Source organism: Juglans regia, chromosome 10, assembly GCF_001411555.2.
Source record: "Juglans regia cultivar Chandler chromosome 10, Walnut 2.0, whole genome shotgun sequence".
In the NCBI taxonomy this organism is placed as follows: Eukaryota; Viridiplantae; Streptophyta; class Magnoliopsida; order Fagales; family Juglandaceae; genus Juglans; species Juglans regia.
In genome coordinates this window covers 33,470,152-33,491,081 of record NC_049910.1, presented here as the reverse complement: position 1 = coordinate 33,491,081, position 20,930 = coordinate 33,470,152, and the positions used below count along the sequence as shown (strand labels likewise).

At 34.0% G+C, this 20,930-nt stretch overlaps 2 protein-coding genes across 2 annotated transcripts; one reads left to right on the top strand and one right to left on the bottom strand.

Moving 5' to 3' along the window:
- The first annotated feature begins 12,026 nt into the window (after positions 1-12,026).
- LOC108986211 (thylakoid lumenal 16.5 kDa protein, chloroplastic) lies at positions 12,027-13,842 on the top strand. The gene is made up of 4 exons (XM_018958752.2): positions 12,027-12,443; positions 12,800-12,939; positions 13,237-13,309; positions 13,476-13,842. Exons 1-4 carry the CDS (start codon positions 12,080-12,082, stop codon positions 13,583-13,585), a joined length of 687 nt encoding a protein of 228 aa, XP_018814297.1. The 5' UTR covers positions 12,027-12,079; the 3' UTR covers positions 13,586-13,842.
- Positions 13,843-14,309: 467 nt separating this feature from the next.
- Positions 14,310-20,716, bottom strand: LOC108986206 (methyl-CpG-binding domain-containing protein 11-like). The gene is made up of 3 exons (XM_018958742.2): positions 20,562-20,716; positions 20,343-20,432; positions 14,310-15,465 (listed from the first exon to the last, which is right to left on the bottom strand). The coding sequence occupies exons 2-3, from the start codon at positions 20,424-20,426 to the stop codon at positions 14,596-14,598; spliced, it is 954 nt and encodes a 317-aa protein (XP_018814287.1). The 5' UTR covers positions 20,427-20,432; positions 20,562-20,716; the 3' UTR covers positions 14,310-14,595.
- Between the last annotated feature and the right edge of the window lie 214 nt (positions 20,717-20,930).

Below are 20,930 nucleotides of genomic sequence, written 5' to 3'. Positions count from 1 at the left end.
AGTCTCACGCGCACTGCTTTAGGATCCTTGACTCACACGGTTTTATCTGAGAGTTGATATTTATAAGTCGATCTGGCCTATGAATGAATGCATAAATAACTAAATGTTATGCTAGCTGATGATGCATACGTTAATAATATTTTACAATATTTAATTTATAGATAAATAAACTTGTAAATAAATTATTTTTTAACCAAACACATTCGAGAATTTAGTGAATACACTTTTCAATCAAATTCTAATCACATTAATAACATGAACTCGTACTACAAAGTTACCTGCATTTTAACCTATTTAAGAATTATAAAAATGTAAAAACTTGTTATCTTAATTATACTTGTTGGTGAGTCATATTTTAAATTGTTTAATAATATAATTTAACAAATGGTGTACATTAGAACTTTTTTATGTAGTTTTAGATATGAGTTATTATAGTTTGATAAAAATTAAACATCGAGTAGAGAAGTTTAAGATATAAAGTGCAAATTTTCCAAATAGTAACGATGAAATGGGCAATGAAAAATAGTCTTACAAAGAGATTAAAGTTTTATTTAGATTGTACGATGTGAACTATATACTGTTCATTTTAATGGTCAAATTTTATAAATGAGGCACATTATTAATTTTATAGCTACTATAATTTTTTAGAATGAGTGAAAGAGTCATTCTCAGTCCACTGAGACTATTCGAACCTTGATCGATGCAGTGTGGAGCTCTCAGTGGTGGTCTAGTGTGGCTGCATCATTGTCTGTGCATACATCCATAGTAGTGAGCAGTAAATAAATACAGAGAAAGTAAAGAGACGTACATACATCCTATGTCCACGAGAGTTTGGTGAGGGAAGAATTCACTATAATATGATTATTTATAATCTCTTATGATCTCTCATCTTTATAGTACAATGGAGATCAGAGCACTATCTTCTAGTGGAGATCTCGTCGTTGGAGTCCTTGTCGTGAGCCTGAAGAAGCTCTCTTAATAGTCAAAGTTCATCCCCCATTAAAATCATCTGGAAGAAGCCCATTTATCATTTGTTCCTCCCTTGCTTTATGTTACATTTTCTCTTATTTACATTACATCTTTTCTCATTTACGTCACATCTCCATTTTTCTTTATGACATTCTTTTCTTCATCTGCCTTTGTCCTATATTTCTCTTATTTTTCTCTCATTTTGTTGTTTTCTAGTGAGACCTTTTGATAGGTTGAGCTTTTTATATGAGTCTGGAATATTTTATCTCCTCTAATCATATGATACGTTAGATCTATTTTATAATAAAAATAACTTTATAATAAGTTATTAATTAATATGAAAGAGTTGTTTCCATCCCTCTATAATAAGTTGAATATATAAATGTTCTTGTTCAAAAATGATTGTTCAAGGAATAATGCATGCAGGTGAAAATTAATGATTTAGGTTTTAATTTACTTTATTTTGAATTATATTTTCTTAGTCAAATACATTATTAGAATTGAGAGAGTAGGTGGGTGGGATCGGAGGATGTTTTTCCTATATCAAGTACCAAGGAAAAAGGAGTACATTTTATTGGTTCATGTACTGTTTGCATACAATTATTGGTTCGGAAACCGCCTTTGTTAACAATATGCCCTCTACTAACTGCTTTTCTGTAAAAAACCAAAAAAAAAAAAAAAAATCTATGTACACGATGATGGATATGTCCGAAAATATCCAATTAGAAGCCTTGAATAAACCTTGGAAAGTCTTGCGCCAGTGCGAGTGTCACTTCCAACTGGGGGACGCCCTCCACGCGTTTTCTTTTTCCTACCGTTTCCAACGCTCTCGGCTCTTCAACTATGACGTAGCCGTGACAATGATATAAATCCTTCCGTTCCGAACACAAACAAATAAAAAAAATTTGATATTTATAATCGTGTGAGTGTATAAATATTATACAGTTATTTAAAAAAAATAAATAAATATAAAATTTATTTAAAAAAAATTAAATTTTTAATAATAGATCATATCTTTTTTTAAAATGACTATATAATATTTACACATTTTACGATTACATGTAGCATTACTCAACAAATAATTAGAAAACAAACAAATACCACAACATGGACATCACTCGCATCTTCGGGCTTTTTGGAGATGTTATCCTACGAATAGTTGGCTTCGAAGCATTTTGTAGATATTATTTTTAGAAAATAATTTACACATAACATTTTTTACAATATTTTACACAATTATATTTTAAATGAAAGATTTTTTTATAAAATATCTTATAAAAATAACATCATTTTACAAAAATATCATCATTTTATAATATTATTGTGTAATATATTATATAATGTGTTGTGTTTGTATCATTACTCATTATTTTTTAGGACTGTGTTTGGTTGGATCCACTACTTTAGATAATTTTTAGATACTATTTTAGACACCATTGATGCAATCTACTACTTTTTTAACTTCTCATAAAAAAGTTAAATTCATTTCAACTTACTTCAATTCATACATTCAAAAAACACAAATCTCAATATTTTTACATTCAAACACATCTCAATTAGATTTACAAAACACTATTATTCACAAATCAACTCAAATCATCTGAGTTCATTTTATCATCCAAACACAACCCACTCAAACACAAAATATTTTTTCATTTCAAATTTTTAACTTTTTCATCTAATCACCAAATCATTACAACTTTTCTAAACTTCTAAATAAAATATATAAAAAAAAATACAATTTTTTTAAATTTAAAAACAAGAATAATATTAAAAACTTATATTTGAATGATTTTTTAATTTTATAACATTTTTATTTAATTTTTTTCCTTCTTATTTTTCAAAACTAAATAAAATATCTTAATTCAAATAATTTATTTATTATACATAAATTATTTCACTATTATTCAGCTTCGTTTGGAAGCTAAACTCATCTCAACTCATCATTACAACTTTTTTAAATCCCAACACAAAATATAATAAACAATTCAACTTTTTCAAATTCTAAAATAATAATAATAATAATAAACAATAATATTTTAATAATATTTTATCATCTCAGCTCAACCAAGTTCAACATCCAAACGCACCTTCAAATGAGCCCTTAATTGAACTAGGTTGGACCCTTCGGAAGCCCTAGGCTCCTAAAATAATTCGAAGGCAAATACATCATGCAGTGTTACGTTATACACGGTTATGTTCATAATATATATCCAAAACCATAAATAGTTACAATATATTTAAAGTTATTAAAAAGACGGTGGTTACAAATTAAAATAATCCAATTCAAAAATCACCTTAATTAACTAATAATAAATAAATTAAGCAAGCCCATAGTCAAGATCATGTCAAAATCATTTACAGAATATATGAAGAACTTAAACTCTATACACTTTTGTAAGATTCTCGCACATAATGTGATAGTTCATTGTCGTTTCTAACCAATCCAGATGTCTCAATTATATTCCAAAGTAGTCAATTATTTCAATTTAGTGTTTAAACAAATTAAGTCAGAGGCAAAAGATCAGCGAATAAGGCAAACTGAAATCGGAACTATGAAGCAAACAAAAACGCCAAATTTAGACACCATTAATTAGAAGAGAAATGTTACGGTCACGAAAAATTTTCATAAAAATAAACTTATAAATTAATATAACTTTATATAAAATATTAGAATATCTACTTTAGTATAAACGTAGATTTACAATTTAACATATCATATCAAACCACGTCAATTTATAAATATAATTTTATAGAATCTCTTTATACCTAAAACATTTCTCTAGGATGTCTTTGATTATATTTCTCATAATTTCAAATTTCTTTTCTTTCTTTCTTTTTTTCATTTTTTATTGGATACTGCTCCTCCCTCTTAATTATAAAAAAACCTTTTTGGGGGACGAACCTGAAATATTCCATAAAAATTAGAGGACGTTTAGAAACAGAGATAAGATATAAAATTATCAAAATATCTGATTATTTTCATTTTCATTTAAATTTTTAACATTTTCATTTGATTATTACCTAATCATTATCAAAACAAAAAAACTAATATAAGTTTTAGTATTACAAATTTCAAAACAAAATACAAAAATCTCATTGAAAAATGATAGTTGCAGTCGTGAGTGTGCAAGCGTCGCGCAATCACTTTGAAAAAATAAATAAATACGGGACCTACATGAAAAGAAAATTAATTTTTTAATAATAAATTCTACTCTTTTTCAAAGCGATTGCATAGTACTTGCGCACTCTACGACTGTATATAACATTACTCAAAATCAATATAACTTTTACAAATTAAAAAAAAAATTATATTAAAAAATTATATTTAAATAATTTTTTAACTTTATAATATCTTTATTAAACTTTTTCTAGCATTTCACAAGACCCAATGAAGCATCTTCACTCAAATAATTTTATTACTATTCACAAAATTCTGAAATCCTTCAAATGTCCAAACATACAATTAGATATTTTAAATATAAATTTTAAGGAAAATGCTTGAGGGCCAAGAATAGTGCCTCCAAAGTGACCAATACTATTAATAAGAGTAATGCTACGTACAATCCTTAAATAAAGACTATATTACAAGCCTAGTTAATTTTTTGTCTTTAAATTTTTTCAAAATTACAATAATATCATTATCAAAATTATATTTTTTTCATTTAATGAAGGGCTTGCACATGCAGTCTCCATTTAGAGATTGTAAATAGAATTTCTATTATTATTTTTACTTAATGGTTAATAAAGTGATTTTTAGTGAGTTTGTGATTTTTTAAATGTTTAAAGGTGTTTAAAAGATTATTGAAAAAAAGGAAAAAAAAAAAAAAGAGAAAAGAAAGAAAGAAAAGCATTTGCACTAATTATCGATACAATGCCGGGGCAACTTTCTCGATCCCATGTCCAAAAAAAATGATGCTTGCACAAACTGTTGAAGATACTTTGACTTAATCTAAGGCTTGACATATATGACTTAACTAAGACCCTAATTCTAAGAGATTGCTTTGTATATACTTTTCATTTATTTACATTCCATATTAATTGTAATTGATATCTAATTATTTCATACGATATGTAAATTGCCATAAGCGGAAAACTACTCACCGCTTCAAAGTGTGGTTGTTTCATCAAACCTTCTCACAAACCACTTTAGAATGCCAATTATTAAATGCAAGACTTCTCATGCACTGCTGGAATTCAAGAACTTAATTCCTTTTTCTTTAAGTTAGTGATCTGAGAACCAATTTCATATAGTTTTGTTCTGTAATTAGTTACAAGAACTACCGCAATTATTCTGCTATTGATTTCAAACCGATGATGAATTAGAAATACAGACGAAACAGAAAAATGGTAGGAAGAAAACAATGGAATGCATGTTCCTCCTTATGATTCCTTCAGCTAGTAAGTTTGCTGATTAGAACTGTTAATTATTTTGATCCATTAATGGTAGGAGAAACTATAGTGTTTTCCTCCCTCTTAGGATAATGATTTGGGGAAAAAAAGAAGCTAGGAATCAATGAAGAAAACTTAGGATGGAAGATTGGTCTCTTCTTAGCCTCAACCAACTTCATCATTTAAGTAGTGTTTCATAGCTGTTTTGCCCTCTTTTCAGAAACAAACCATTGTCCTTTTATATCAATCTATAATCATGTTGTTTACCAGCAAAAAAATAATTCCATAAATCAAATTGTCTATGGAAAAAAATAATTATACAAGACTGTTAATGACTAAATTTGCATGATAGATCTGAACGGGGGGAAAAATTATCCCTGGCCCACGATGGTGATTTGGGCTTCAATATGGTGTTCTTCGCGTTCATCCATGAAATAAATATCAAATAAGCAAATATAAATAAATAAAGAGATCATACACATATATTTACGTGGCTAGCATAAAAGGGTATGCCCACGGGTTGTTTGGGGATAAAATTCACTATGATTAATGATTTTACAATCTCTTATGGTCTCACATATCACTCAGTACAATGAATGAATTTACTCTAGGCATAGAGAAGCCATCACGAGCCTATGGGGAGTTCTTCCTTCATTTGTAGAGATCTACTAATTTTATACAAATCTATTTTCTTCTTTAGAGTGATATAATTCAACTTGCCTTGTGAATACCAACTTCCTTGCCTTATCTCTTCCTTATTTTATCTCTTGGTTTGATCTCTTTCCTTATTATTAGTAATAGGTTTTCAAAGGGTTGGACCCATTCAATTTAGTCCCTAACAAATTACTGAAACAGATCAAAAGTATTAGGGATCATAAAACTCAAAGAAAGTTTACTAATATTTTAGGAGGATCAGGAAAAGAGAAGTAAAAGGGGAATGCAAAGAAGTGGAGTTCTTATTAATTCCATGGACGTTGCTGAAAGCCATATATATATGATGGCAAAAGCCAAAAGATGAGTTATCTGAAGGGAGGTTTTGACATTTTTAATAATTCTTATGCGTTAGAAGGATTTCCAACCATTTCTGGTGCATTATCTGACCAGAAAGGAGGCTCTTTAGAGCTGGCTTCAGGCGATTGGAGTTTGCTAATTATCATAAAAAATTGGTAGCTTTTGCCATACCAACTGCGATGATCCACGTACGTACATACGTAGGGGAATCTACTTTTTTCATGATCTCTTGCTCGCTGAATCCGGCCGGCCACCACGTGATGAGTCACAGCAAGGCTCTCATCTTTTTGGATTAACGTGGCTTCTTCCTATCCCTAAGGAGGGGATCTACTTTTCATCAATGGATTCGGGAGCCTACACCCAATAACCAACAAGTTTTTTTTTTTCCTAATAAATCATTTCATTAATAAAAAATAAATATAAAAAGGGTTAAGATTCGCATTATATAAGCATATTTAAAAGAAATAATAACAAACAAAAGGGATATGGACAAATTAAATTGGTCCCGATCTATCCCAACCAGCTTCTTTGATTAAAGTAAGAGAGGAAACGTGTTGAGTGGCTGTTTCGATATAGTTCATTAGAAGGATAGAATAAAACAGTTGGAAGTTACAACCGGTTGGGATGTGGAAGGGCCTAAATCCCCTTCTTGACTTGATGGGCCCATTGCGTATCCCCAAGTGCCTGGCCCGAGTAGATGGGTTCTGAGTGAACATCTCGTGTAGGTTATGGCCTGTCGGTCTGTGATAAGCCCTTTGGATAAGGGCTTATCAAATTCATACCGGCTAAGACAATCCAACAAACTCTTAAGGTCAGATAAGGTCGAGATAGCGAAGAAAATTCAAATAATAAAATCCGGACTTGATTTTAAATAAGAAATTAGGTTGTTACAAGGCTCAAGAGGGTTCCCTCATCACTCTCTATATATCCATCAATGATCCTTCATCAGGTACGAACAAATTACTCATTGGTTCTATAAGAACGATTAAGCAATTCATATGACATAAGCATCAGAGGCGTTTCTATATCCTTTAGGCCTTTCCACTTTTATGGTCGCGGGTCTGGTAGAAAGTGGAGGGTGCGAAACATGTCCAGAACAGTTGACATCGTCTATGAGATATTTTTCCTGCAAAACAATGTGCCTTTCGCATGTCTACCACTACGCGACCACAGGTAACTAGGGATTAGGAAGCATCATTTACAAATATGGAGAATAGTATAGCAAAGTTAGAGGACTGATTGAAAAAAGTAACAATGGAACTAGAAGCCCTACAACATGAAAATGAAGCTCTCAAGCAGAAAAATGGAGTGTCGAGCAAAGGTGCCAAGCCAAGTTGATAGGGCAGAGGCGGAGTCACAAAGCACAGGTAGGCCTCCCTATAGTGACAAAGAAGCGAAGAAAAGGCACCATGACTTGCGAAGCCTCGTGGACAAATACGAAGTAATGATGCAAAAAATAGGAGCATCTTCCTCGGTGGATTAACTGCTCACTAGCACAAATATGCTGTACAACGTGGAAATCATGGCGGTCCCTTTCCTGCCAAAATTCAAGGTCCCATTAATAGAGATGTATGATGGGTCCAAAGACCCCATCGAGCACCTGGAGACATTTAAAGCCCACATGAAGCTCCACGGATTCCTCATTGAGATTGCGTGTTGAGCCTTCTTGTTAATCCTGAAAGGAGCTGCCCGAGGATGGTTTGGAGCCTTACAGCCAAGATCCACCGACAATTTTGAAGAATTGGGATGACAGCTCTTAACCCAATTTATGGCGAGTTGGAGGAGGAGAAGGTCAGCCGCATATCTACTCATTTTGAAACAAAGGGAAGATGAAAGCCTGAAGGTATATCTGACCCGATTTAATAGAGAACGAATGACAATTGATGATCAAGATGAGAAGATCATGTTGGCGGCTTTGCTAAAAGGAATATGGCCAAGAAGTCCCTTCAGACCGAGTTGGCGAGGAAGACTCCGGCCACCTTATGCAAGTTCATGGATAGGGTTGACGATTTTGCCAACGTAGAAGACACATTACGGGCTTTGACAGTGCCCAGGAGATTAGAGATAGAGCAACTAGAAGAACAATCGATGAAGGGAGCATTAGAGAGATTATGAAAGGACTCGAAGGTGAAGAAGGCCAGCATAAGGAAAGATGTGAAACATTAAGGCGAGTAGCTAGCTCTCGAGTCCAATACTCCATCATAAACGTTCAAGAGAAAGCCAGGGAGCCACGCCCGAACAATGATCGAGGATGCCAATCCTAGAAATTCTTCACTTACCACAACACAAGTGGGTACCGATTAGAAGATTGTCATACCCTAAAGCAAAGGATCAAGAGGAGATGCGAGACAGTGGCGAGCTTGATGATTGGTTGCCCAAACCACCATGCCGCCAAGGCGACTAGCAAAAACAAGGAAAGATCAGGAATGTAGGCGCCAACAAAGTGAAGCATGAGAAGAAAAAGAATGCCTCAAGAAACTCATGGCCAAGCTCCTAGACAGAACCTGAACTAGAGTGCCAATTTGATTTTGTTAAGTGCATAACACAATCAAACAAAGAAATTTTCTGGCTTATTGTATCTTAGAGACTCTTTTGCCTTAACCTAGTGCAGACCAATTAATCCAAATTGGTGAGGGCAAAAATTATCTTAACAAAAGTTATATTATTACGAACTTTTGAAGCAAAAGTCCAGCTTCGTTTCGATTAATTTTTCCAACATCTTTTTGATGTGGTGGTAGATCAGTGTAAATGTGAGGAGACAACAGAGTGGTGTCTATTGCTTCATGTCTAGCAGTTGACGCTAGATCTAGCATTTTATTTCCAATAAAAACGGGAGAAAATTGGAGGATTAGGCTACTATGCACCAAAATAGAATGGTTGGATAGGATGCTGGGAGGGAATGGAAAAGACCAGCCTATTGTAAGAAAGAAGAAATAAAAGAGATTCATTTTCCTTTGGTTCAAACTGAAAGGATTGATTGGGTTGTACAAAATTAAATTATCTTATCTCATTTTATATAATCATAACAATTTTTTCAAACTCTCACGTAAAATATAATAAACAATTTAAATATTTCAAATTTCAAAAAAAAAATTATATTAAAAAATTATATTATAACAGAAGTAATACTATACACAACACTCTCATCTTATTTTGATCATATTAAGTAATATGTGACATATTTATTACCATTAAATGATAGAGAAGTATGTAATAAATGATTATTTAATGGTGATAAATGTGCAATATCTTATTTAGTAGGATATAAATAGTACAGAATTTTTTTAAGAAAATGAGAGTGAATTAGTTGTGATCTATAAGCAACGTACGCACTTTTTTCTTAGAAAGCATATCTATATTAATATATAAATGAGATACGTGGGTAGAAGGTGGGGGAGATCTTTTGCTATTATGGATAGGCTAATGGAGAGATCACCAACTTCGATTCTTGGTTATTAAAGGAGGATGGATGACTCTTATATGGGGATCAGAACCAATTGAGAGTCTAAAATAAATCGTTGTCGAGATGATCATTAGTCATGCCATTGCGAAACTTCCACACTCGTCTAAGATGTTTGCAGTTTAGGTTATGGCGGAAAGAAATTTGCCAGCTATGTAGTTTTGAGGATGATAATGATTTGTACGTGGGCCGCAATGGATCAGATCATGTTTCACTTTCACCGCCCTTTCTTTGCAAATATGTACAAGGGTGTGACAACTCCTGATTTTAAGATAAAACAAGAAGAGAAATTATTAAAGATTAGATCATCCGAAAGGGTTCAAAAATCTACACCCACGCGTGGAAGGATAAAGGATGGCAAATCCTAAAGATTTAAGGCCGGAATATCTGTAGGTTGGCACATATTATGGTAAAAGTTTCGCCGACAAGCAGCACACAGGGTCCATGCGCTTATCGGATCAAACACCACTATAAGCAGACACGGCTGCGTTTGGAAGTTGATATGAGTTAAATTGAATTGTATATAGTAATATTTTATAGCTTTCATTGAGATGAGTTTTACTTTTTAAGTTAAAATGAATGAAATAAGTTGAGATGAATTTAGTTTTCTTTCATAAAAAATTGAAAAAATAGTGAATCATATTAATGATTAGTTTGAGATAAGTTGAGATTAGTTGTATTTGATTCAATAACCAAACATAAGCCTCGTTTGGATTGAGAGATGAGATGAGATGAGTTGAATAAAATATTATAAGAATATTATTTTTTAATATTATTATTATTTTGAAATTTGAAAAAGTTGAATTGTTTATTATGTTTTATGTAAAAATTTAATAAAATTATAATGATAAGATAAGATGAGATGAATTGATATTCCTTCTGAGTCCAAATGGGCCTAAGAATGCTCGAATCAAATGCATTGAGTTTTTTCTATTTTCCACTCTCATATAGTATCGATATATAGTATTGGTATTGGGTTAAGACTAAAACTAAATATATCAGGCCTTAAAGAAATTAGATTGCGCAAAAAACAAAAACAAAAACAAATGACAACTCAAAACAAATGGGTTATTAGACTTGTAGAAATCATATCATAACCACTAATGTTTTCAAATTCCAACTAACAAATCCATTTGTTCAATTTGAGATTCGATTTTTTAGTAGGATTAACTTATTAATCTACATATATATATATATATTAGTAGTGAGTGACGTGCAATGCACGTTTTACTAGTGAATAATATCCACAAAATGTAAAAATAATATATTTTTTTAAATAAAATTAATTAGTCAATAATTTAATGTACAGTAGTAGAAAAATAAATTTTAACAAACATCATAATAATAACAAAATGTTACAGTAATATGAGTAATATAAAAATTAAAAGATTTTGAATATTCTAGCAATAGTTTTCTTAACAAAATATATGAATTGTAAAATTTAACCATACTACTCAATGACTCAGGGAGCACTAAAAAATCATTTTATTTAAATGATTTTAGTTAATTAAGAATATTATGAAATTTAAATTATATTAAAAACTCTAAGTATTTATATGATTTTATTCTCTTAAAAATATTTAACAAAATTCTATTTTTTATTTAATGATAAAATATTAGTATTTTATAAATTAAAGTTGAATTTATATTTTAATTATCTATTTTAAGTTTGTTTATTTTTAATATTTTAACCTCTACTGTTGGATCAATTCTGGAAATTCAAAATAAAGGGTTGAGATTTAAAATCTCAAATCTTAATTTTTCTAATCACTGTTTATTATTGTTGACTTTTAATGCGAACAGTGATTTGTGAACAGTAATTACTGTTCAATACACTTTAACATAAAAAATAATCATTGTTTATTATTGTTCACGTTATACATATAGATATATATGTCTTGTGTACACGAAAAGCACGTACTTTTAAAGTGGTGCCACTTTTTTCTTAGAGAATGGCTATACATCAGCCGGTAGCCGCAACACACCTCACATGATATTTTTTTTTTTTAAACTTAGTATATTGAGTGTACTGCGGCTACATACTGATGTAAATAATTTTTCTTTTTCTTAGTGAGATACTGTTAATATATATTATAATGACTATTATGCCCTCATGCAATAAAAAAATGACTGGATCAGATGACAGAATCCAGCAACCTTATCCTCAAAACTTCCGAACTGCAAATACCTCTGATTGTTTTTTTCCTTCCAAAAATACCAGAAAATAAGGTGAAAGAAAAGCAAGAAATGGCAACAGCCTTTCTCTCCACTGCAAATACCTTCATTTATTCTTCTCTATCCTCTTCAGCATCTCCTTCCTCTTCTTTGTTAACATCACCATCATTACTCTTCCCTCACAAACTCAATGCAAAGAGACAATTAGCTATATGCAAGGCATTCGCTGAGTCCTCCACAAATCTTACCAAAAGAAGCCTTTCCATCAGCTTCATCACCAGCTTTGGCTTCTTATTTTCTGCTAAAGATTGGTCTGCTGCTAATGCAGCGATTCTGGAGGCTGACGACGATGTGGAGCTCTTGGAAAAGGTCAAGAAGGACCGAAAGAAGAGGATTGAGAAACAAGGAGTCATTAGTTCATCGAACAAAGAAACAGGTTCTTAAATTTAGCAACTTTCTTCAATTGGCATAGTTACAAGTCTTTATGAAAGATTGTTCTTAAATAATGCTGTACATTTTGCACTCAATGGATATATCATTCCAAACTAGGAATTCCTGACTTCCTTTTCAGTTTGATTCATGCTAAAGAATTTGGTTAGGATGGATTGTTGTAAGTTATCATGGGCCACATAATCTGTTTTGAGGGATTTGATTCTGTAACTCTCAGAAACTGAACTGCAAATATTTGGCTGTGTTTGAAGCATGGTTGTATATTCTTTTGCATGATATTATCTCATTCAGCTGCAATGAGTCCTCCTTCTAACAAAACACAATGAAAATGGTCTTTTGCAGGATATCTGCAGGATCTGGTGTACAAGCTGAGCAAAGTTGCTCAAGCCATTGACAATAACGATCTATCTACAGCTAGTTCTGTTCTTGGGGGAAGCTCTAATACAGAGTGGGTTAAGAATGCCAATATAGCCTTCACAAAGGTCACCTTGGACGATAACGTCATTACTTGCAACAATGAACACAAGAACTATAGATTTTATTCCTCACAAAAGCCCCATTCATGAAAATAACAAATCCTGTGGAAGTTCTTTTTTTACTTATTTTAGGCTTCAAAATCAAAACATCACTTGCTTCTTTACTTTGAAAGTTACCAATGCCGTGACAAAGTTTTGATTTTCAGAGCGAGAATCTTTTGTGAAGGACAGCATGATCTTTACTTCGAATGGTCTAAATGCTAAACTTATGACTATTTTTCTATGTATCTTCTATACATGCAGCTGAGTTCTAGTCCAGAAGAGAAGACTCAAGTGGATACATTCAATTCCTCGCTGGTTTCATTGATCTCCTCAGGTGGGTTACTCTATTACTAAGATGTGCCTTGCTTTCCCACATTCATGCTCCCTTGCAAATTTGCAATCATTCAGGTGACATTGAAGCAGTCTCAGAATGCCACCTACAGTTGCATTATGGCAATTTTTCTAGTACTCACATGAATGAACCATGTTTGGCTTTGCAGTAACTCGTAATGATGTTGAGTCCTCCAAACTTGCTTTTGTAGCGTCAGCAAATGCATTTCAGAAATGGTCAGCCTTAACTGGGCTTGTGGGACAACTCAAGGGGCTTTGAACAGTGACCACAAGTTTTCCTTTTATTGAGGGAAAAATTAAAGTTAGATCAATTATCCAACCTCTAGCTGGCGTGATTCACTAGTTTTCTTCATGGTTTCAGTTAGTTCTTACAAATTCCGGAACAACAGGGTATTGTTCTTTTTGCACGAGTTGTTGTGATTCGTTGCTCGGTTTGATTGAGCTTCGATTATAAGTACCAAAATTTCTCACCAACCAATGAATTAATTAAATCAAAATTTGTTGTTTCTGCTGTGAGCTACAGCGCCACAAAGCTGCAATCATGGAGGCCACTTAAAACTGCGACTGGCCAAACGCCTGTAGCCTGATTGGTATAATCTACAGCCTCCAAAATGGAGATTTGGAGTTCGAAACCCATTCTCCCAAATGTATCAAAAAAAAAACTGCGACTGAATAAAATTTAACGGCAAAACAGTTGGCATATGTTACATTTTGCCGGATGTCTATTTTGTTGTGATTTATTGGGGCTCATTTATTGTGACTCCCATTGCCGAACCCAGTAATTTCACTTGCAGAAAAAGGAAGGAAGTAAGGCCATTTTACTTCTTATTTCGCGCCCCCACCCTCCCAAAAAAGAAAAAAAGAAAAGCAATCTATGCTTGGATTTTCCTTTTAACGGCTTGTCTTGCCCAAGAACCTGAAACATTCATTAGCCAAAAGCACCTGAAAAAGTTGAAGATTCTCAGCCTTCAGGAGAAACTAAATGAGTTTCAAAGTAACGGTTCCCCGATCTACATTTATTACTGGACTGCATAACAATATCACATAACAATTATTTTTACACCACAAGGTTACAAAGGTCACTGCAAGCTACAAGTTTCTCGGTACAAGAGATGGTACATTATAGGCCTAATCTGCGATTATATAGACAGAGATGTCCCAACGAACAATCAGACAGCTAACATTAAACAGCATCAATAACTTTAAACTATAGTCATATTCCCACAGAATTAAGAAGAGAAGCCAGCATCCAGTTAATCTACTTTAAACTCAAGGCTTGACCTCACGAACCTTACTGCCATGGCTGCCATTTTCAATAACTTCTCCTTCAACCTTACCCTTTTTGTCATGAACATCTGCATTGAGCCCACCACTGTCACCTTTCCCTGAATGGTCCTTGGTTTCTCCTCCAGACTCAATAGCACTTTTGTTATCTTTCTCTTTCTCCTCTCCTTCCACTTCATATTTTTTTGCATCAGCATAAACGGAGTCAGTTTTGTCCTGCTCCCAAGACCCATCCACTTTCTCTGCCTCCACCTGTGGTTGCAGTGCCTTCTCTACATTGTTTGCACCCTCCAACTTTGCATTTTCATTTTGAGTTACTTCAGAATCCTTGGCTTCCTTTCCATCAATTGTCCCTTTTGGAATATCAAGCGCTGCTTCAGCAGTTTTCTTGCTTTCTCCAGCATCATTAGGTACATCAACTTCTTGTCCATCTTTACCTTCTTTAGGAGCTGGCTCAATTTGGGTCTCTGTATCTTTCGCTTTGTCGTCATCTTTATTTTTCTTCAGGACATCCTTTTCTGTCTCTGCATCTTGCATGTGTTCTTCTTTTGTCTCCTCGGCTCCTTCAGATACAGGTTCTTTTTCTTTGTTATCCTTTTTTGAAGCTGACGATTTTCTACTCCGTTTCTTCGGGGCCTCACTTTCTGGTGGTGGAGCTGCCTTAACCTTCTCACTAATCCTAGCTGATCTCCTGGGGGTCTCACCAGTACCCCAATCAAATTCCAAAGCTGCAGGACCACCAGGGTGTGCTTTCAGGTACTGTTCCAGCTGTCGTTTGCTGACAATTTCCTCTCCTGTTGGTGATGTAAATATGATCTCATTTTTCTTTGGGGTTCCAACTTGCTTGGGAAAGAACTGCAAATGAACACAGATCATTGTATTTTATTTTCCACGTAATTGACCAACAATGCACTGAATAAACATGTGCTACAAAATTAGGTATGGAAAATACTAAAACTACATGATAGATCGAAGTTATAAAATATACCCAGAGCTGGAGTGTATTATACAGCATTAGTTAATAGCCTAGTATTCAGACTGCTATTTACTGTATTGAATACTCAAGGTTCATGCACTTAAAATTCAACAGAAATATTCTGAATTCAATGATTCTGCTAAACTAACTGGCACAGAAACCTAACAGTAGTTAGAAAAACAGGCAAAATTAAAGATTTAAAGTTCAAAGACTGCCAAATTAATATATTTTCAAAAACTGTTAAAACTGATTAAGCTCAGAGATTTAATTCAAGAATTATATCTCAGAGAGTGAATCTTAAACTCCCAACTAGTAAATCATCCTCCCACATCCACAATATCATGATCCCCTTTTTTCCTTTTTTGCCTGTCAAACTACCCAAATCTTCATCAATGTGAACGATTGTCCTGCTCGCTACATCATCTCAAATTAAGTGCTCATTCATCCAGAGAATATTAACTTGATTCTGAATCAGCCACACAATTGATTTAGAGGGCTAGAGGTCTAGATGTGGAAATCAAACGAGGAACACAGCCAACTACTGTTTCTCGATAAGTAACATTACGGTGGTATCACAAACTCTATGAAGCGTTCAAGGAAAAGGCATGTCATTTTCCCGTTACACTATTCAGTTATCAAAAGAACTTCTGATTAGAAGCACAGGTTTCATCTTATATGAAAATTTACATGCTAAATGCATCTACTGCAAAAAATAGATCTAATTACATGCCTTATGCCTAGATTAATGAGCACAGAATTATATTACATGTTTTATGGACAAGTAATTAGATTATATTTGATAAAACTACAAATCTCAAGATGTTCCTCATGCATTCCAACATAATCTAATCAGATCGAATTACAGCAATGATAAGGTGAAGTACAATATATATGAATGAGCTCACATGAACCCTGGTTATGCAAATTTCATTTAAGAGCACTTGAACATTTATTCACACACTAATTTTTATAAGTTAAATGCTTATTCAAACACAATAGTGTGAACTTCCTTTTTTAATCAACAGAAATACTTGGACCATAAACTTGGGCTATCTACTTTGAGGTCATGCATCAAATAAAAAGCCTAGCCTAAGCCTGCAAACCAAGCTGCTAAGTTCAATAAGCAAAGCATCACTCCATGATGCTGGGACTAACTTATAGGTAATCAATATATTATATGCTGCTAACTCAAAGTCACCCGTCATCCTAAAGACGACAGATAATGTAAAATCAAGTGTTACCCCAAAGGAATCAATGCTCTTTGAAACCTTTTTCAAGATCAGTGCTTGAAGGAAAGTTGAGGAATCTGCTCTTTTCCTACATCCATCTCAACTTTTTGTACGATAAATACTTGAGGGAGGACCAGAGAATCCAATCTTTTCACCTAAAGGGGGTATCAATGTTGTATCAACATCATCTAGGAAAGTAACTACACCATTTGATCTTTTCTTATTGGGAACCATCATTCTGGAGATAAAGAACAGACTTATCAATCTTAGGATAAAGAACAGTTTTTCTATAGGTTTTAATAATAAAGAACAGTTAAAAAACTATAAATAGCCACGCTTGAGGATAGGTTCTCACGGGCTCAATCTAAAAAATCTCACATGTGGCTAATTTTTTGCCGATGAAGAGAGGCCAAGAGAGGAGCAGTGTGTGTGTGTGAGAGAGCGCACGCCAACCTTTCCTTTTTTTCAATATAATTTATTTCATCCATCTGTATGCCATATGGGGTTAGCAAATGCTATATGATCCAACAGACCATTGGTATGTACATTGATATCAGCTTCTCAAGCAAAAACAATACTTATCCTCATAGGGAACCATCATTCTCAGGGTTAGACCAACATAAAATATTTTGGATTCACTATTGAGTTTTCAATTCACTACTGAGTTAAACAGAGCTTGAGAATGACTCAATGAGGGTTCGTATAAGCTTGAGGCCAAGCACATAAAACTTATAGAACAGCTTTTGACTTTACAAAAAGAAAGATATGCAGCTGACAGAGTGAGGGAGAGAAAAGTGAGGGTGCAAGGGAGTAACAATTCTTAAACACCTTTCAGCATAGTTTATCATCTGAATCTAGTAATTTAAGATCCCACGTAAACTTCATGACATGTCCTATTCCTCGCTTATTCCTCCATCTATGGTCATTTAAAATCAAATTGTCTATAATCGTTTACCAGGTCATTCAGCAATAATGGGCAGGAAATGGCAGCTTCCCAAGAGGTTCTTATTTTCTTCCTAATTTTTGTTATCCAAGAGAATCAAAAATACAAGTTTGTTTCGTCTTTTATTTCAAGTCTAGGTATCTAAGCTTATAATCCTAAAGGATAGGTCAATGTTATAATTGGAGCCCTTTAAAATAATAATAGATCACAAGAACTTTTCCCTCTTAAGCAAAGTGGAATCCCATTCATCCCCCTCCTAATACTCACTCAAAGTGGGTTATTACTATCTCACCCCTTCAATTATCGACATCCTTGTCAGATCATTCCGTTGTAGGTGGAATGGCTAAAGTCCCATACTTCTAATAGGATTTGCTCTGATAAATTTGAAATGGCTCATGCCCAAGCCACATATGAGTATTCTCCAAAAGAACTAGTTGGTGTTACAATTGAAACCCCTCGGGAGCAAGCTCAAATTGTAACCTTAACTAGTTTCTTTGAAGTATAAGCCCAGATATCGCTTGGGCTTTCATTAGGTCATCACAAATGCTAAGAACCTCTCTCTCCCCTAGTGAATGCGGTATCCTATTTACCAAGCTTCCATTCACCACCTTTCCATAGATGTGGGGTGTTACTATCTTACCCATTAGGTCCTCATCAGGCAATTTTGTTGCAATACGGTTTAAGTCTCACACTTCTAGCTAAGATTGGCTTTGATACCTTTTGTAATGACTTAAGGAAAGATCCCGTAACATCCAGACCTGCAATCAGAAGGACTAGTCAAGGTTCCAACTGAAACGTCCTTGGAATTATTTCCCCCTTTCAAGTGATGTGAGATCTCATTCACTGAGTTCTCACATATGGGGGGAGCATTACAATTTTGGTATTGGAGCCCAACTTAAGAGATTTTGTCTCATAAGTTAAGAAAAACTAAGAAAAAAATGAAAGAAACCTTATAATTCCTTTAGTTTGGATATGTTAATAATTACATCCATTATTTTGAGGTCTAATAATAGTGATTGTTAGTGTTTAAAGTTCATAAATTTTATAAAACTCTCATTACCGGGCATAATGGAAAGTGATGAAGTAGCATTTCTAACCTTGTTTGGAAAGGGAATAACAAATTTAATCTCAGCCAGAAGTGTAGAACATGGGCTGTGCCACCTTAAGAATGGTCGGACATGAATATTACGATTTATGAGGGGAAAATTGTGATATCCCATATCCACGGAAGGGTGGTGAATTAGATCATACATTGTTTGACAAAGAGAAGTTCTTGTCATTTATAAGCCCAAATTTGGTTTGAACACTCTGTCGTTACGAATGTATCAAAATCAATCTCAACCAAAAATTTGGGACTTGAGTCATGCCACAACGGAATAGCCTGACAAGGACATTAGGCACATGACTGGGAGAGATTATAACAACCATCTATGGGAGAGTAGTGAATGGATGCTTGGTGAATGATATCCCAAATTGCAAAGTTCTTGGCATTTATCATGATTTGATGGAGCTCTAAATGTAGTCTTTTCTAGTTCTTTTGAAATATAAGTTCAAATGTGAATTGGGATTTCCTTGAGTTGTTTAAAGCAAGAAGAACTACATGGTGTGGAATTCAATTACCAAGCTTTCATTCACTATCCTTCCTTAAATGTGGCCAATTCATATTCCCAATTACATAGATTAATAAAAGAAGGTTTTCATCATGACTATCTCTCCACAAAGAAAAATGAGCAATATAATTGGGAAAAGTAGTTTTAAAAAGTGAAAAAATATAGAGGCTTTGAATGCACATATCCCACCAAAAGAATGAAAACACATCCCAGAAATCAGCAGTTAAAATACACAAAATTCCAAAATTGAAAATTCATAGGGAAAAATCACATTTCACCTTCTCAAACTACGACTCTTTCTTGCAGTATGACCTTCAAACTACCAAAGTTGCGACTTTATCCTCAAACCACCAATCATTTCACAATTTACCCTCTCATTAAGATCTTGACCGTACATGATAAAAATAGGTGATGGGGTACAATTTTGATGATTGGATCTTAAAGGAGCAGGTGAATTGCAAAAGGAATGATAATTTGGGGTGAGGTGAATTTTGATAGTTTTGTGGTCAGAATAATGAATGTCAAAAAGGGAGACCTAAAGAAGGTATGATTAGAAACTTTTTTCCCTAATTTAGGAAATTTCAACAAACCCTTGTAAAACGACCAGTCCAGAGGGACCGAAGACATTACAAACGAAACAAGAACACACAATAAGGAGTTCCCGAAAAGAATTTCAAAGCATATAACTCCGACAAGATTTGAAATAAACTACGGAAGTTTAGTTACACATAATTCTGACCAAAAATTAATGGAGCACCCACAAACCCTAGCTAGCGAGCGTACAATCACCACAGCACCAAATTCCACCGCAAAAGTGCACAAGTTTTCAAAATAAGCGAAACCCATGCAGAATTTCAGCTTATAAATATGAATTAAAGCAGAGTAGCAACCGAAAATTCAAGAAATGAAGAGCTCCAAATTCCAAACGCGAAGCAAAATTGGGCAAACAAAGGACAGAGAAAGAAAAGAAGGACCTTCTTCTTCCAACCAGGAGGAGCAGAGAGTTCCACGGAAACAGCTTCCTCTCTTGCACCCTCTTTCTCCACTGAGCTCGACATTTTCACCTACCCAATTCATTCAGGTAGTAAAACACAAAATAAAGAACATAAGAACAAACTTAGACAAGAAGAAAAAGGCAACCCAATAAAGCACTAAGGCAAAGAGAGAGAGGGAGGGGGGGCGGTAGGCCTTACTTTCTCCGTGTGTCTGGTTTTATCTCTAGTTGGATGAGGAGGAGAAGGAACAGAATTATACGACAAGAGCAAATAGGCAAAAGCAGAGGAGTCAGACACGTTGTGTGAATCGGAGATTTCTTCATCTGAAGCTATGGCCTGGGACGCTCTTCGAAGCTCTGTTTTTCGCTTCTATGTTGGGCACTTGGAAACGTGACGGTGCGTCGTGGGTGTGACACCTGTCCCGGCCCGACAACGGAACGGTTTGGATAATGTTTTGGTCAGTTGGATCTGGTTCGTCTATTGGCCCTATCTTTTTTTTTTTTTTTTTTTGGAAAATGGGTAATTTGCTGGCCCTATCACTACCGGTTTATAATGATATAAATAAAT

Bases quoted from the DNA above. Each gene is read 5' to 3' on its own strand.
- LOC108986211 (XM_018958752.2), top strand. From the start codon at position 12,080: ATGGCAACAGCCTTTCTCTCCACTGCAAATACCTTCATTTATTCTTCT. The intron at 12,940-13,236 runs GTCACCTTGGAC...CTATACATGCAG, and splicing joins CCAATATAGCCTTCACAAAG to CTGAGTTCTAGTCCAGAAGA. The intron at 13,310-13,475 runs GTGGGTTACTCT...TTGGCTTTGCAG, and splicing joins GGTTTCATTGATCTCCTCAG to TAACTCGTAATGATGTTGAG.
- LOC108986206 (XM_018958742.2), bottom strand. From the start codon at position 20,426: ATGTCGAGCTCAGTGGAGAAAGAGGGTGCAAGAGAGGAAGCTGTTTCC. The intron at 15,466-20,342 runs GTCCTTCTTTTC...GTTCATTTGCAG, and splicing joins CTCCTGGTTGGAAGAAGAAG to TTCTTTCCCAAGCAAGTTGG.